Below are 17,896 nucleotides of genomic sequence, written 5' to 3'. Positions count from 1 at the left end.
AAAATAAAGATATTATATTGTTACCCATATTATTTTTTTACTGGTTAGTCTTTGACATCAAATCTTGGAATATGGTAACATAAATTCTGGCCTACAAATGCTAGGACTAATGAAGGCTGTATCTATAAAAACTGTTGTCCAAAATTTTGTAGACTTTGTTTGTACATTTATTACAGGTTACTTCCTCATGCTGTGAATGCAGAGCTCATGGTAACATACCCTTTCACTGTACTGATACAGATGAGCTGATACAGCTGAGCTATTAAAGGCTTTATCTTCTGTGGGGATTTTCTGTATCATTCTTTTGTATGTTACATGGATGGTGACCTACTGTATATCATGAAACCCTGCCTCAGGCAAACACAAACAAAGAGCAGGAATTGCATTTCATGGTTTTATTTAAGATATGAAGGCAAACCAATATAAAGAACTACAGTTCTGTATACAAAGTTATCAGATACATGCAGAATATTGTTATGATTGTGTGCTGCTTAGAATAATAATCAATAGAAAATACAAACCTATTGATACAGGTAATATGAGGGAGTTCCAACTAGTGTTTTGTAAACAGTATAAATGCCAAGACAGTTTACAGTATATATAATAGGTAAGATATAGAGGAGTCAGTTGGCCTCAAACCTGCTTGCTGTGACGGACCACTACCTGGCCGGCAGTACAGAAATAAGGGAGGGCGATTGGTGGAGGTGGAGGGATGTGACCAATTGTGCATAAGACGGGTGTCAGGTTTATTTATAATCTGACTGGTTAACAGTTGACATAATAAGTATGGGGCCAGTCCTTCCTCCTGAAGTTTTCTAAAAAGGCAAACCATGGTAAACTGGTAAACTATAGTAACTGGACAATATAACATGGGAAAACTGCAAAATGACTGCAAATTTACCGCTGTATACTTTTATAAGGGAGGGCATGGACTCTCTTTTATTGTCATTGAATTGAACCACTTTACAATCTTCTGTAAGTATGCATACAGTATAGAATAGCAGCAGCAACCACACGCATTTACATGGAGCTTGGATAAAGCTTGGGCCTACACTGGTTTTGTTTTTTTCTGAAAATGAATGTTACAAAAGGAAGCAAGAACACTGCACGGGGGCCCTTGAATTAACACTATTAAAATGTTATAACTTTAGCTTTTATACCACTTAGAAACACGGGCACAGAAGCAGCTATTAAGTACGTGCTTAGACAATTTGGCCCTGATTTAAAAGCTTTTTTTTTATTTGAGCAGTGTTATTCAACAGGCCAGGTTTCATTTATAAGAGTTTTCTAAAAGGAAGCTGAAAGACAGCACATGTAGAAAGGAAATAGTGTGTTAAGAAAAGCAAGGACGGCTTTGCTTGGTTATGTGTGCTCGCTACGTACAGCGCTCGCCTTATCACTTTACTGCTGATCTGTGGGAAAGTGTCTTTTGTAAAAAAATAAATAGAGAATTGATAGCAATATGTATCAATTAAGAATATTTTCTTTTTGATCTTTTTTCCCCCCATATAGTGAACTCCTTCCTTGTGACCAGCATCATATGAAGACCCGTTCAACATTAACACCCCTTTCTTTCTGTCCCTTTCCAATTTTAAATCTACTGTACTAAGACCACTTCTCTATTATGACCTGTCGCTAGTTGTCATATTTGAGGGAGAACAATACAAATTTTATTTTTTTGTTCATGTGACATCATGTTGTTTTTTTTTCCTCTTACACACATTCAATTTGATAAGGAAAGCTGAATGGTGTAAACTTAGAGGGTCCTTAAATATCAGCTTGTGGGTAGTCTGATCATTGGAGACTACTGACCCTACAGGCAACTCTCATCAGTGGTTGGTCTCTAATCATCACTTACTTCCTTGTTCAAGAGCTCAGGAATACATTTATGGCTGTGAATTTCAAAATGATATTAGTTTTGTAACATTACTGGTGTATTTCTTTCACAAAAAATTATGACAATGATTTTATAAGCATGTCCCTTTAATCCTGAAGAGTGTGTCTATCGCTGGTAGTCTTTTCCTTAACGCTTCCCTTTAACCACTGGCTCTGAAGCAAGACCAGCTTAATCACTGGCACTCGTTTCTTTAGATCCTTGAATTCATGGGATGGCCGGAAGTAAATCCTGTGATTCAACCCAAAAAGTCTTCTTTGACCAACACTTGAATATTAGCTTCACGGCATTATCAGGGAGTCAGCAAAGAAGTACAATATCATACAGTTTTGCAAAATGATAACACCATATAGAAAGGCACAGCCCCTGCCCAAACTCAACATGTCCTTTTGGCTTTTGTCTTGCCTTTCTTCCGTGGTCCACCTGCAAAAATAAAATACAAAAACAACAGTTAGTAACACAGTAGAGGGTGGTCACAGGGCAACATCACCTCTTCCGTAACAGCAGTCTTGGCAGCCAATCAACTATGTGATCTTCCACACACTAGCAATTGTTTATGGCAATGGTCACCAGCAACTATGGCAGACTGGTACGGCAAAAGCCCATTGACAGATTCCTAGAGTCTGGAATATACATTCCAACTTTTGATGGCTATATATGTTGCAACATTTCCCCTTAAAACTGCTAGTGTATTGAGGCTTTGATTCCTTAAATCACACAAAAGCAATTCACTGAATTATGAACTTATTGGGCCTTGATCGCTATTACATATTTAATACAGAGCTCCCAAGTAGCCTCCAGGTATGAATTGCTTTTACATAACTTTCAATCTTGGTTCAGAATCAAGCAGAGGACCTGCAGGTGACAGACTCCATATCTTGAGGCAAAAAAAGAAAAACAGTGACTTTCAAGGGCTTCAGCTTGTGCTTTCTTTGCCGTTATGCATCTTTTTGGTGCAGTAGTCAAAGACGGTGGAATTGTTGCAGAGTCAATCAGGGCTCTGGAGATCCTATTTACTGGTTGTTTTGCCACGCAACCCTTTCACTACCTTACTTACACCATTAAGGCCTAGTCATACAAGCAACATTATTGCTAAACTAAAAAAACGAACTAATAAAATTCACTTTCACTCTTAAATTGTAACAGGACCCCCTGCTGTGTTTACGTACCTTTGTTCTGTCCCTGGGACACAAAAATAAATATAGGGAAAATAATTACTTTGGTGTCATGTGTGATTTTGCACCATCAGTATCTTAAATTATAGTAACTGTACTTCAGCCAGGGCTGGAAGTGGGGAGGGTCTGTCTGTGTGGAGATCCAATGTACTGGTATTAATCTTAGCAAGGATCGTGCCCCACAACTTATCAGGCAAGAGCAACAGCTGCTATGAATGGCATATGAAAATCCAAAGTCCCAGAGCTCCAAGTATTATTTATATTCCTGTCTGTGCATTTCAATTACTCAGAGAAAAAAGGAGTATAAAGTTTTAGAGTCAGTATTGATTTGAAGGTTATTGGAGTAGGACAAGTAAAGGTACTGTACATCTGATGGGAAGGCAATACAGTTGGTTAAAAACAAAGACCGTGTTAGATTTGTGTATGCGTTAGTGACGAGAGCTGTAATTAAATCACATGGACACCCCCTTGACAATGTTAGTGTAACACACACCCGTTTTTACCTACCTCACTGTAAATTACAACCTTTTTTTGATTTTGTGTGTCCATTTTCCTTGTAAACTGCTGTTGTTTAAAAAAGAAACATACTAAAATATTAACTTCAAGCAAATGACACAATCCAGTTATGAGACTATAAAGGCTGATTGGCAGGTTATAGAGTACATTCAAGATAAATTATTTAAACAGTTGCAAAACTGTTCTTTGGAACTGGAATATATGTTTTAGAGACATAATATTGTTCAACTGCTTTCATTTGAAGCCAATTTAATTGACTAACAGTGACTTCGATTTAAGTAATTTGTTGCCACTTTGAGAAGCTATTTTAACAGAATACTGCCAATTGCAATTTTGCTCAGTGGAATTGAAAAAGCCTGGTACAGACGCAAGTTATGAAGCAAACAAAACCTTGTAGCCAGGACTTCCTTAAACTACTATCCAAAACCTGTTTCTTTTATTATTATTATTTTTTACAATTACATTGAATGAAATAATTTAAAATGTGACAGTTGCACACCTAGTTACCTTGAAGTTGAGACTTGGTTCAACCATTTATATTATGGGATGTTGGTTAGGCCAAGCGAGCCAAGTCGATTACCTTAGATCAGGGATCTCCAACCCTGGTCCTGGAGAACTACAGGGTGTTCTGGTTTTCATTTCAACCGAGCTCTCACTTACTTAATAAAACCAATTATTGGCTTAATTTGTCAAGATTAGCTTGTGTTCCAGATCTTTAGCCACTGACGATGTAAAGACACCTATAGCACCTGCAGCATTGGGGCGCTCCAGGACCAGGGTTGAAGACCCCTGCTTTATATCTTGGATCTGTACAACTGGATAGATCTTGACTGAAGCTTTTATTTGATGTAGACATCATACACAGTATTAACTGAAACTTTAATAATGTAGCACCTGGTACTTGACCACTGGGCCTAAACAACATCCAAATAATCTAAAACGGTTGGATGTAGGGTGGCAACTAGGGTTGCCACGTGGCCCCATAATTCCAGAACACCTTGAGACAATAGGATTTTGAAGTTGCCTTTAAATGAAGGAAATTAACACATGAATTGAGCGCTAAACCTTAGCTAAATTGATTCGGTTGATTAATTAATTATCTCGAGGCAGCAAGACAATATAATAATAGCTTTTTAAATAAGTACCATCACCCATATTTATTTTATTAATAGTTTTAAAAACATATTTTAAAGTTTCTTTATAGTTTCTAATAGTATACCGCCTTCTCCCTCTCAGATCATTAATACTGACCAACTGTTCACTATTCCTGACACCAGACAGCGTGAACACCTGATCAGTGTTATTTAATTGAGAGACAGTGACAAAATTAGGGCTATATATTATTAATTAACAGGATATAAATAACAACTTTTAAATATTGATAACTGAAATACTAATTTTACAAAATAAAGTACCTTGAATAAACCTACGCACGTTTATTTAAGATGCTTTTTTTTATTTTGTAAGATTTGTATTATCACAATGATTCGGATAATTAAGAAGCAGTATAAATTAAGCATGTGTTTAGTGCTCAGTTCACATGTTTATTTCTTTCAGTTTAAGTGCAACTTAAAAACCCTGTCATGACCCACAGTGTTCCGAAATGATGGGGCCCAGGTGGCAACCCTAGTGGTAACTAATATTTTTACATGATTTCATCAAACATGTTTTATTTAGTGAAAAGTGCTTGTTTTCAGTTTTTTGTTGTATGGACAACAGAGCCTTGTGCCAGAAAGGCCCTTTGCCTCAAATCTACTAGGGGCAGAAGTGTACTAGGAAAAATAGCTGAAATACTAGATTTCTGTTTCTTGAAGCCACAGCAAGAGAATTCCGAGGGTCGTGGCAGCCCTTTGACACACGGAAGTAATAGGTTAGTTAATTTTACTAGTAACCTATCGATTGTCCTTTCCAGGTACATTTAATAGAATCTACCAATGGAGCTCTGACCTACGTTCAGCTACGCAAACGTTTTACTCACTGCTTCTCCAGTCTGCTAGCTTATGTCAACAGGAGAACAAATGTTCAGAAATGGTTGCAACCGTTTGCATAGCTGAAAGTACCTGTGGTACGGAAGGTCAAAAATCCTATATGACCCCCTTATTAATGCAGTGTAAATATTTTCCTTCTGATAATATGCACTGATAAAAGAAAGCCCTTGCATTATGTGCTTGACTTTCTGGTTATCGATTACATTGGTCTCAGAGTAGTATTGTAGTTCTTGAAAACGACACAAAACACATTTCTTAATGACCTGTTCCTTTTCCAAATACCCAAAGAAACAAATTTCATCAACAGGCACACTCTTAAAAAGACCAAGTATGAGTTTGTCTATTGAGAGCAGCAAAAGTGTATTCTAGTTTGATCAGTCAGACTGAAGTGTGGTTGAACTTGGATGGCATTCAAGAGATTTTACACTTTGTTGGTTTGCTTAAGTTTCACCTATGTGAAAAGTAGAAAACAAATTCAAAAACATGAACAAAAAAGGACCTTAAGCAAGTGCCAACATACAAGAATATTAAATAGCTACCGAATGCCTATGAAACACAAAACTCCTAACATAATATTCCTCAAAAACAACTGCAGTTTAGTGAACTCTTCCTTTTTAAATGCACTGCACTTGTAGGTAATAGACCATATTTAAATTAAATATTTATATTTACAGAGATACGCACACTCTTTATTCTGCATATTTCTATATTTTAGGTAGTTTCACAAAAACTATTTTGGGATTACCTTCACCACTCTTCTTTTTATTCTTCCCCACGTGTTTAGACAGCCCTTTGTCTGCAGATTTCTGAGAGTTTGTGGACTTGCGTGTACCGGAAGTGCTTTGCTCAGATTCTACTGCTGGCGATGGCTCTTCAGAGACACTCGCCCCCTTCATACCATCAGGAACGTCGCTCTCTCTCGCCGTCTTGTCTAAAGCAGTATTTCGGGGGCTGTCATTGCCATTGCTGTCAGTGTGCACGGCAGATTCAAGCAGAAGTGCATCTGGATCACCGTGCTTAACCTGTGTTGCACTTTCATCTTTACTGTTTCCGTTGAGTTCAAACTGTGTGGCACTGGGCTTGTGGCCCACTTTCCTATCAACATCCCCATTACCCTCACGCCGCTCATTTAGAACATGAAGTGTGTGGCTAGCTAAAGCAGGTTCACATAGAGCAGGGAAACCAGATTCCTCCTGGGTGTCATCTCCATTATTGTCCAATTGATTCCCATTATTCCCTGTGTCTACGGGAGTCACCGTGGGTGGGCTGTGTTTTGTAGCGTTTCTTTCTGTAGTGTCTAGGCAGGGAGGAAGGCCTTGCTTTGAACATGCAGCACTAGTATCCTCCTCTTGTACTGCAAGGTCTGGTTCAGAAGGGGGCAAGATGACACTGCTTGTTTTGTCCATTCCAACTGCGCAATGTGGCCGACGGCTGTTGGTTTTGGTTGCCTTGGAAACCAAGGCTTTTGCTTCTTCCCCTGCAGCACTGACATTTTTGCCTGAAGAGTTAAAAACAAAAAAACCACACAGAACAGGCTTCAGTTTGGTTGCAGTCTCCTACCTATCATTTAAGGCCATGGGATTACAGTAAAACAGCACACACTAAATAGTAAATAAAATTACAATAAAAAAATGTAATTTAAAACACACCTGCAACATTAGGAAGTTATAAAAATTTTAAAGTTTTCTTATATTTTCTTCCAAGCCTTTAAATAAAATCAACTGGCACTTGTCATGGGCACCAACAGCATATCCCCGACGGAAATTCAACTACATTCCATCTTCTACACAAAACTAATGGAACACAAGGATGGAACAATGCTTGTCCGGTTCCTAGTAGTGAACTGATCCTAGAACTTGGTCAACTTGCCTCTTAATAGATCTTAAGGAGTCAGCAGCAACAGCATGGCTTGGTAACCCAGTCTATGTATTTTTTTTCTCCACTCAATTACCATCTTAACTTTTATCATCTCCTTTAAAAGGATTTACAAACTTCAGTCAAGTCACCCTTCTTTATTCTAGGCCAAATACAACTCAACCTTTGTCATACCTTTCAGCCAGGGACCACAATGGAACACAGTACTGCATGTGCAGTCTCAGTGTGTTCTACAACCTCAGCATTCAAGGGTACACCAGATTGCCAGAACTTTCCTATACTACTGAAGTTGTCTGCAGTTTTAAGATATGTTTAACACCTATATTACAAGTCTGCAGTGTTGAAAGATTAAAAAAAAAAAAAAAAAGCGATTGCTTGAAATACTCATGCATCATGGTTACTGGTGCTAGCAAATGGGATATTTAGTACAATATCTGTGCAAGCAGCATGCATGATTAGGCAGTTATTCTTCTATACTAGAAAACTGCTCTTTTCCAAGTGCAAAGCAAAGCCGACTAGCTGGATTAGTTGCGAGGCATGGCTGCTGGCAATGCAGGTACATGGAGGTTTCTCATTCTTACCAGACTCTGTTTTACCTCTATGTGTTTCACTAGTAGGAGTGCACTCTGATTCGCACCTGCCCCGTGCAGTCTTCCTCAGCTGGAAGCCTTTCCGGATGTCCGCCAGGAGAGAGTCGATAACACACTCCTCTTCCTGCTTCGGGAGGCCTTTACGAACTGCATGGGGGCAAAGAGACATCTGGATTAATCTTGTCATTGAAGGGGAAAGAGAGGCACACATAACTCGCTGCCTTCTGTGCAAAAATTGTCAAGAATTCAAGTCCACCATCATCACTGGCTTAAACACAGTGTGAATCTGAGCGGACAAGCTGCCATTTCTCTTCACGCTTCGAGTAGAGTTCACCCAACACCCAAAGTAACTAATCCTTGCCCCTGAAAGCAATTTCACAACCCACTTAGTTACTTCTGGACCAAAAAACAAGTGTGACAGCTGGCTTATTTGGAATTCCACTAAAATGTTCTGTTGTATAGTGCAGCTTTTTGAATGTGGAGTTCCAATAATGTTTTATAAATGTCATATGCCAATATACATTTATTTTTCATATTTGAAGCTAGTAGAGCTGGAATGAATACAAACATTGACAAGTTCAGAGAGTACAAAATGCCAACATGCTTAGCTATATATTATCAGACCTGTATTGAGTGTCTGAGCCATTTTACATTGACAAAATCTCAAAATATACTTCCGCTAATGTTTTTCCCATATTGCAATCTTTGTCGTTCCTGTACAAATGTATGATTAACATGTAAAAGCTAAAAATTGCTTGCTGGACCCCCTAAAAAATTGGATAGTATATTTGAGAGAAAAAAAATAACAAAACACCACAGACACAAAATTAGAGGGGTTCCATCTTGCGTCCGACACTTACTAATCTTCCCATCCTCTCCCTTTTGTCTCTTGGAGTCTTCATCTTCAAGCTGCTTCTTCCTCTTCTCTGCCTTGGCAGCTTGTTCCTTCCTGGTCTTGTTATCCTGGAAAACAAACTAGAATCTACTTTCTGTACTCTAGATAAAAGTGAATTCAAATATAACGTTTTGCAATTGTGATCATTACAAATAAGCAAATGACCAAGAACTAAAATGAATAATACAAAGCTATAGATATCCAGGTAACAAAACGCTAGTTCACATAAAAATGGTACAGTAGTATGTTGTGCTTCTATCATTTAATAAAGGAAACACGGTTTTATTGACCATGTGAACACAAGGGTAAATAACTGGAGTGTCCAATTAGCTTCCCTCACAGAAGCAACTCCACACAAAAGCTTAGGAGCTTGACAGAGGCTGTCAGCAAGCTACTGTACCAGCCTCTGGATGACAGAGCCATGCAGGTGGCTGCACCTGAATTGCCTTCAGGAACAGATCTCTGAAGGTCTTGATGGTATTAAATAACTCCTCCAGAGACAGCCTGGCAGGGTCCTCACACAGGTACAGGGCCAGGTCTTTCTTCTTGGCTTCTATGACACCAAAGCGATCCTCGAGCTCTTCAGAGGCAGCAAGACTCTCCTTTTAAAAAAAAAAAAAAATATCAAAAATCCATGGACACATTTTTGGAAGTCAGTCTGGGTACAAATAAATATTATTTATAAATAAATGTATTCTGGTTAAATGACTATAGTATAAAAAGATACCTGGTACATTTCTTCATTCCAAACAGTAAAATGAAATACAGTACATGAATCGAACCTTACCACTTATGGAATCTTTCACAACAAGAACATGGTTACAATTTTCAGATTTATACAAACACTAATTCAAGAGGATTTGAGGTCATCTCACTAGCAACAGTGGTGCATAGTAGCAGCCACCCTCTACTAGTGTAAAATACACCCTGCAGTGCCATGTGGAACATGGTTATACATGCCAGCCGGGTCAAAGGGCCAAGCCACAGTCCAGATATAGAAAGTCCTGAGCCCGCTCACTCGTCCAGGTATTTTAAGAGGTAAACAGGTTTGTTATACGAAGGAAAGCATCGACGAGGTACAAAAATATACCAGACTCTTAAGGACTGACTTGGCCAGGATAGCTAAATCACATTACAATACATACTGCTGGTAAACTGAGTCACTACGTATACAAGCAAGACAGCATGTGTGGAACACAGAAGTAATTTCCCATCGTGTAAACTTGGTATTGCATTTGGAATGCTCCCAAGTGAACCGGAGCAGAAGCACACATCCAGTGATATTCTGAATAAATGCAGAAGTGAAAAGGAATACCTCCCATTTGAAAATATCATTGATAATATATTGACCCAACATTAAACTGTGACCTACATATAACAATGATATCATGTTTACAATGACTGCATTGACCACTGGCTTCAGATAATCATTTAGCAGTATGAATGGACTGTTACTGGTTTACATTCAAATGGCTAGATAGATAGATAGATAGATAGATAGATAGATAGATAGATAGATATACACACCATCATTAGAACAGGGTTTCCCAGACTTTCTTGGCTCAAGTTCCCTTATGACATTGCGCATCCTAACTCAGGACTCCCATGCAAAGTTTAGATTTTGATGCCTTTAGTCAGTGAGTGAGGTTATTTGCACTGGTAGAAGTGCTACTGCTTTCATTATGTTCATTGTCATTTCTCGGATGTTTGAGAAGCCGCTCCATAACTATTACTGTACTCGGTTGTACACTGACTGGAAATGCAACATAAACCTGCAAAGCTAAATCAGGAGTGGTATGGCGGGATTTATTTATTTCAGGGAAGATAAAGAATTTCTAAAATTGGAACACACACACATATTGGAAGAAATCCTGCATTTATTAAATAAAAATAAAAAATGTTCTTATGATTTACATTCCTATTGGCTAGCCTGAACCCTCTCACGGCTCTCTATGTTCAATTTTCAGTGCAACATACCAATGGACTAGTGACACTGATTCCCTGCCAGTCATCAGTAACATGAAAAGCTACAATCACCATGACTTAAATCCACTGCAGATACTCTAAAAATGAAAATCTGACAGATGTACGAATGCCTCTATAAACCTCAGCATTCTGATTTACATAGCCCTGTCCAAGCGCAGTAGATCACAATCAAATACATCAGTTGTATCATACAGGTATTCAGCCCTGCTGGAAACGATTTGTACTGTCATTGAAACACTGGTTGAAGTTACATGGCTTGTTACAGAGTGGTTTAACTCACCTGTGTAAGTTTTGCATACTGCAGCTTAACCTCTTCTATAGATGATGCTATTTTACCAGAAGTCTCCTTCAGTCGTTTGGTTAGAGAACTCGCTTCAGCCTGGATTGAGTCAATACTTATACTGCGGGTTGAACATACATCAGCAATCAGCGTCTGTTTTATAAGCATTCATGCTGCAAAATCGACGAGTCAAGTAGACAAATGTTTTGGCTAGTGCCCTTTTCAGTATCAAACCCTATGGCACATTGCTTTTTGTAGTTGGGTGCTGATACATATAGGCAATTTACAGCTTACTCATCAAAACAGTATGAAAAATTATTCCAGTGGTAGACATGGGCAAATCATTAAATCACACTTTTAAAAATGAAATTGGATTTCTTACCCAGCTGCTTTTGAACAACATTCGATATCATTGGGAAGTTCCAACAAATCTGTGTGGTTTTGTTCCGCTTCCTTAAAAAAAAAAAAAACAACCAACACACAAACACACCACAGAATTAAAATGAAAGCGAGCCACTACCAAAAACGCAATAACCATTCAAGACCTTTTACAAGCATTGCAATAAACTAAAGATCTGCTAAAGACAATACAGCTTAGTCAAATGGGAGTCTGACCAAATTCAGCAATAAAATGCAATTCTACCGGTTCCTGTAAACTTTCTATGCAATGAAATTTAATTGACAGCCCAAAAATTAATTTCTCCACCTAGGTCAAATATTTCAGTTTAGATTTGTACTGGTTCAACACTGAAAGAGACAATCTTCTTGTAGTTTTGACTGACAATGTAATTGCAGCCAATAAAATAACTTCAATGACATCTGGTTTACACTTCCATGAGCTAAAAAGGTCTCAATTTTTAAACAGACATGGTATATTTATGTATTTTCATTTAAAAACATATTTTGTACCACTAAGTTACAGGAAGCTGTTTCTATGCCTTAAGCCCTGTCCACACTATGCCTTTAAATCATATTAGCTGCCTTTAACCGGCTTAAAAGTGCTAAATACGGTTAGCGTCTACACTACACAGCGTTTAATACCGTACTTGAGAACCAGATGCCATGTTTGAAAATGAAAGTTTGCGAAAACACGTGTTTCTTTCAAAACTGCACACCCGAGACCTATTTAATAAAAGGTGGTGAAACTGTATGGCATTTTTGCTCCAATGACTAATGTACAGTAGGATGCTCATACACCACAGTATTGTTAGCTACAATGACTAATGAACAGTAGAATCCTCATACACTCCAGCCTGTGCCCCACCTCCACCATGTGGTGCAGCAGTGTGATACGGGACTTGTTTGCCTTCGTCTCAGTCAGCTTCAGAAGTGTGCTTATTTTAAACCCCTCTGCGTTGCCTGTGTGACTTCCCTACCGAGATAAAGAGAAACATTTAATTATAGTGGTTATCAGTATAGATCCCTTGCTATATTCAGCAACTTCACAACACTGCTGAAGAACAATTAGTTGTCAAATACAAGGTTTTTAGTATACTAAACTACGCCATTATATATGTAAAGGACATTTGGCCAGATTCAAAAAGCATTAGGTCCAGTGCAAGACTTCGAGAGATTAGGTGACAGAACTTACTTTTTAAATGTAACACTTACATAGTTTAAGAAGTTTCCAACTTTTAGAAGCAGTTTACAGAAGCTTGGTAATCTACTGCTGGCCAACAGACCTGCCAATTACAAAAGAAAAACAAGTTCACATTACAATACCAAGGTTTGTCACAATTGGATGAACGGTTCTCTATACCCGTATCTCCAGGGATTTACATCCAGAGGTGTAAAACAGGCATGACAGAGGTCACCTATTTCCTGAGTTGCAGCATTACTTACTGTCACATGCTGCTTCGATCAAGTCCACTTTTGGGCGCAGCATCTCCATTACCGAGGCGGTGTCCTCACACAACTGCATGCACTCAATCCTTAATTGGTAGCTGAGAGAGAGAGAGAGAGAGAGAGAGAGAGAGAGAGAGAGAGAGAGAGGAGCGCAATTTCTAACTGTTTGTATAACATCCAGCGTTGGATAGTTACTGTTAAATAGTAATCCGTTAGTTACCTGTACAAAATTGTAACTAGTTAGAATAACTTATTAGTTTGAAAACAATATAACTAGTTACAGTTACAAGGAGGCGGTGTGGTCCAGTGGTTAAAGAAAAGGGCTTGTAACCAGGAGGTCCCCGGTTCAAATCCCAACTCACTCATTGTGTGACCCTGAGCAAGTCACTTAACCTCCTTGTGCTCTGTCTTTCGGTGAGATGTTGTTGTGACTGACTCTGCAGCTGATGCATAGTTCATACACCCTAGTCTGTAAGCCGCCTTGGTTAAAAGGTGTCTGCTAAAACATTTTTTTTTAATTTATTACTACATTAGATACTTCCCAGGTACATTTTTTTTTTTTGCTTTGGTCAGGCTGCAGCTCAAAATATTCTTTGAAGATCCAGCTATTAAACCCACTCGTTCCCTCCTGCGATGCCATTTTTCTAACAAGATGATGTATAAAAGTGCGTTTGCATGATGTGTTGCACTGTTGAAAAGCTTTCGGATATCCACGGTATGCTTTTTTTTTTTTTGAAATACAAGGAAAAGTAACTTATTTTTTCCCCACATCAAATGTAATCCATTCCCACATTTCATTATCCGTCTAAAAAAGGAACTATTACATTTACAAGTTACTGAAATGTAATCAGATTACAGTAATGCATTACACGTAATGTGCTATTCCACACACTGATAATATCCAGCATAGGGCAATGTCTATTTATTGATACTTCCTTAGCGTTAATGGTAAAACATGCTTTCAGAAAACATATCTGGGTTTCTGTTCCATCAAAAATAGCAACATTGTAAATCAACTTAACATCTCATCTTAGATAACCAATATAATTTTTTCAACTCATCATTAACAGGTCATTCCAGCTCAGGAAGACCAAAGTCATGGAACATTTTTACAAAGCTCAGAATTACAAAGCTCTTGTGCATGCATAAAACAAACACTTTACAGTATCTGAAAAATAAAACCACTCAGGCCTTGATCTTGATAATGCACTGAAGAGCCAGCATTGGTACATAACAAAACTTACAAGTCACTCATTGAAGCCGTGGAGATGCAGCATGTATAAACAGCCGATCACTTACCCTGGCACGCCAAGGAGGAGGAGGTAGAATGCATCTGGTTTAGACAGTTTCTCCTTCTCGCCTTGAAATGATTTTAGATTTGCTATCTGTGGAAACAGACAGTAATGTCAGATACAGGCAGGAATGAAAAAAATATCACAATGAAAATCTTTAACAAAGCAAGTGCAAGACAAGACCGGACCAACTTGTAGCTTCATCCATACAAAATCAACATGGAAACAAGTATGTCAGTAACACACATCCTCCACCACAGCTGTAAATATAAAATTAGAGCCATCAGCACGAGAACAAAGAGGATGGCCAGGACAGAACAGTAAACACGGAATAGTATATAAAAACAACTAATGAAATTATTAATCACAATTCTCCATATATATTCAAAAATTTAAGTGTGACACCTCCATATCTCCCCAGAATGTGATTCTCTCATTATGTGAAATAATGTCAACACCACGTTTCATGACAACTGGATAAGCAGTTATCCAGATGCATGCACTATTGAAGTGTGACATTACTGTAGACAATATTGGACGAAAGTTAACAGCAAGTCAAGTTTCACAGAGTAGTAGTCAGGGGGCTTATTTACTTACTTCATGCTTCTCAGGCAGCAGCTTCAAAAGTTGTTTCAAAACTTCCACATCAAACTTGGAACGATCTCCACTCTTGATCATGTGAACGACCTCCTCGTTGGAACTAGTGGAATGAAAAGCATGGTCAGGTACCAGTCAAGGACAATTAGACAGGAGGTGTGTTGGGCTGAAAATACAGAGGAAATCTCATCTAGAGAATATATTTGTTGATGGGTAAAGTTATTTAGCAGCTTAGAATTCAGCTGGTTCAACCATCTTAAAGTGTTACAGAACTCCCTGCAAAAGTTTAAAAGAAACGCATTAAGTTTGCTGTGTCCTGTGTTGTCCGTATCGCAGCGTTATCATTTTTAAACATATTGCCATAACTGTATAAACGTTTATTCACAGCACGGTTCATAACTCAACTGGACAACACATTTCTCAACATTTACTTGAGTGTTCACCAGGCAAAAACAAAAGGGTCGCAGTGCATCCAGATCACACTCTATGCTGGTTTCCTGTTCCCACAATTCTCTGCTCATTTCAGAGTAGCAGCAACGTTGCAGGAGGACACATGTAATGCGTTAGAAGGAAACAATCTCTATCCTGGTGAACGTTCTTGAGTAACAGTTACCCAAGATGTGTGAATAAAAAATAATAAAATACTAAAGCTATATTCTGCAAGGCCTGAACATTTCAAGCATGCTAAAATGTCCCTAAGGAAGTGCCATTTAACACATTAAGAATACATCATTTTAGATTATAAAAAAGTTACTCACCACTTAAATTGCTTCAAAAATATGTTCAAATTAAGATTCTTCTTAGGTTCAAGAAACGTAATCTGTTAATAAAATGGCATGGTCAGTTATTAAAAAGAACACTCTGTATAAAGCCAAAACCAAACATTTGCACAAGTCAAGGCTGTTATTTCCTATGACAACACAAAAGAAGCACAACATAGAACTGAAGAAACCACATGCTAGGAAACGTTAAGGTCAGAATCAGTTTAAAGAGGTGTTAGGATTTTCATTAGTGTAGCATTTTATTTTGTAATAGAAATTACAATGCAATGGATTGGTAAGATTCTCAATAACTAGAGAACACCAGGCCAACATCCTCCAGTGATAAATACAGCTTACACAGTAAACTTCCTTTCATGAGCAGAGATATAAGGCCCACCTCTTTGGGAGGCTTCTTGACAGGGGTAGCTGCCTCCTCTTTGGACTGAGTCACAGGCAGACAGAAGAGCTGCTCAATGCTGGAGTAATTTGGCTCTAGGGGGCTGTCCATTCTCTGCACAGAGGTCCACATGGAGTTACTGTCTGGGGAGCGAGAGCAAGAGCACTTATCAATTATCAGATGTGTTGCATTGGCAATGACCAAATTCTAGCTTAAAGTTCAGGTCTAGGTATTGCTAAATTACTTGACCATACTAGCTCAAAACTGCAATCCAGTATTAGGCATTTAAAGATATTTGGTTTTTGTTGTTTGAATTGGATTGTTGCATATCAGACAGTGTTACCTGGTGGCCAGATGTTGAATTACTGTTTGTTAATGGGATTTTGATGAGAAGTGTTAAAATGATGCTCTCTCTTCAGCGAAATTCTTACATTGAGTACAGTGTCACCCAGACAGATATACTATGAATACTGCCAAACTTTGTATTCAATGCCTTCAGCATGACAAGACAAAGTGCATAAAACAAGTGTACATCAGAAAGAGGTTAGAGTGGATTCAGTAGTTTACTGACAATAATTAGATATGCTATTTTTTAGATTAAAATAGTCCACAACTACAATAAAACAGAATTGTAGAAAAAGTAAAATGATAAATGGGTTCTTTGATACTATTTGGGACAATACATGAGCTCACACACCTGACACCGCATTAGAAGGCAGCTTCTGCCAGTTTAGCTTCTTCATCCGGAGTGTTGGGTAGCGGACTGGTTTGTGAAAGTCAGTCTGAGTGCATCCCAAGGCGTAGCTTGTCTTTGCCACTAGCACGTCTCCTGTACCCAGACAGGGTGGTGGGGGTGGAGGGGGAGACATGCTGCCCATGCCAGGTAAAGGAGGTGGTGGTGGGGCCATGCCTGGGAGAGGAGGTGGTGGAGGGGGCATTCCACCCATACCTGGCAGGGGAGGTGGAGGGGGAGGACTGCCACACATGCCAGGAAGGGGTGGGGGAGGTGGGGGTGGGCTGCCCATGCCAGGGAGGGGTGGTGGGGGAGGAGGGGGAGGTGTCCCTCCTGTTGATGGCAGAGGTGGAGGTAGAGGAGGTGGGGGCGGTGGGGGAGCTTGTGCTGCGTTCAGGCCAGCTCCAGACCAAAGAATTTCTGATCCATTTCCCGCCTGGTCAGTCTGTGCACCCACATCAACCTTCTTGGCAGGTCTCCCCTCAGCTGTCTGCTGCTCACTTGGCTTTCTCTTGCAAACTAAAAGCCTCTCCATAATGGTGTCAATGGAATCTTCAGCTGCAAGGCAAAAAGATTCCAAATCAAACACACGCACATTATATTTTGAACAGGATAGTGGATCACCCGTTTGGCATGAAGTCTGCAGGCTGTTTGTTTAGGAGAGATGTGACTGTTCCTAAATTACCATCGCCTCCAATTTAGGGAGGTTGGGTGTGGAAGTCGATCTATAGAACGCCCCATTAAGTCGTCACTTTTGAGACTGTGGCGATTCGCCTCATTTTACAGGCGTATCCGAGGGACAACAGCTCTGCACTAGCTGCCAAAGGAGACCGCTTCGGGTTAGTAAACTTACACTAGTCCTGGATTTCAGAACAACCCTCAATTATGTATGTATTAAACCACATGAACAACTCAGAATCGTGAACCCACAGAGGGGTAATTTATTCATACTTTGAGAAGTATAGTTCAGAGCAGGATTTTGCAGGGGCATAATTGTTCAAATTCATGGCTCCTATTAATTTCAATAATTTTATAAACAAGTTCTGAAAACCAGAACTGGGTGGAGGTATAG

At 39.1% G+C, this 17,896-nt stretch overlaps 1 protein-coding gene across 1 annotated transcript in view; it reads right to left on the bottom strand.

Moving 5' to 3' along the window:
- Positions 1-380: 380 nt before the first annotated feature.
- The window catches only part of LOC117422237 (inverted formin-2-like), a 19,691-nt gene continuing 2,175 nt past the window's right edge, over positions 381-17,896 (bottom strand). Inside the window, exons 4-18 of the mRNA XM_058987432.1 lie at positions 16,789-17,382; positions 16,092-16,234; positions 15,692-15,753; positions 14,934-15,036; positions 14,344-14,429; positions 13,042-13,142; positions 12,811-12,881; positions 12,464-12,571; positions 11,582-11,652; positions 11,200-11,320; positions 9,371-9,535; positions 8,899-9,001; positions 8,030-8,185; positions 6,319-7,071; positions 381-3,633 (exon numbers count right to left, since the gene is read on the bottom strand). Of these exons, the coding sequence (XP_058843415.1) occupies positions 3,578-3,633; positions 6,319-7,071; positions 8,030-8,185; positions 8,899-9,001; positions 9,371-9,535; positions 11,200-11,320; positions 11,582-11,652; positions 12,464-12,571; positions 12,811-12,881; positions 13,042-13,142; positions 14,344-14,429; positions 14,934-15,036; positions 15,692-15,753; positions 16,092-16,234; positions 16,789-17,382 (2,693 nt within the window). The 3' untranslated portion in view covers positions 381-3,577. The remainder of the gene's footprint in view (positions 3,634-6,318; positions 7,072-8,029; positions 8,186-8,898; positions 9,002-9,370; positions 9,536-11,199; positions 11,321-11,581; positions 11,653-12,463; positions 12,572-12,810; positions 12,882-13,041; positions 13,143-14,343; positions 14,430-14,933; positions 15,037-15,691; positions 15,754-16,091; positions 16,235-16,788; positions 17,383-17,896) is intronic.

The sequence above is a fragment of the Acipenser ruthenus genome, chromosome 15, assembly GCF_902713425.1.
Source record: "Acipenser ruthenus chromosome 15, fAciRut3.2 maternal haplotype, whole genome shotgun sequence".
Lineage (NCBI taxonomy): Eukaryota > Metazoa > Chordata > Actinopteri > Acipenseriformes > Acipenseridae > Acipenser > Acipenser ruthenus.
This window is presented reverse-complemented; position numbering and strand designations above follow the sequence as displayed.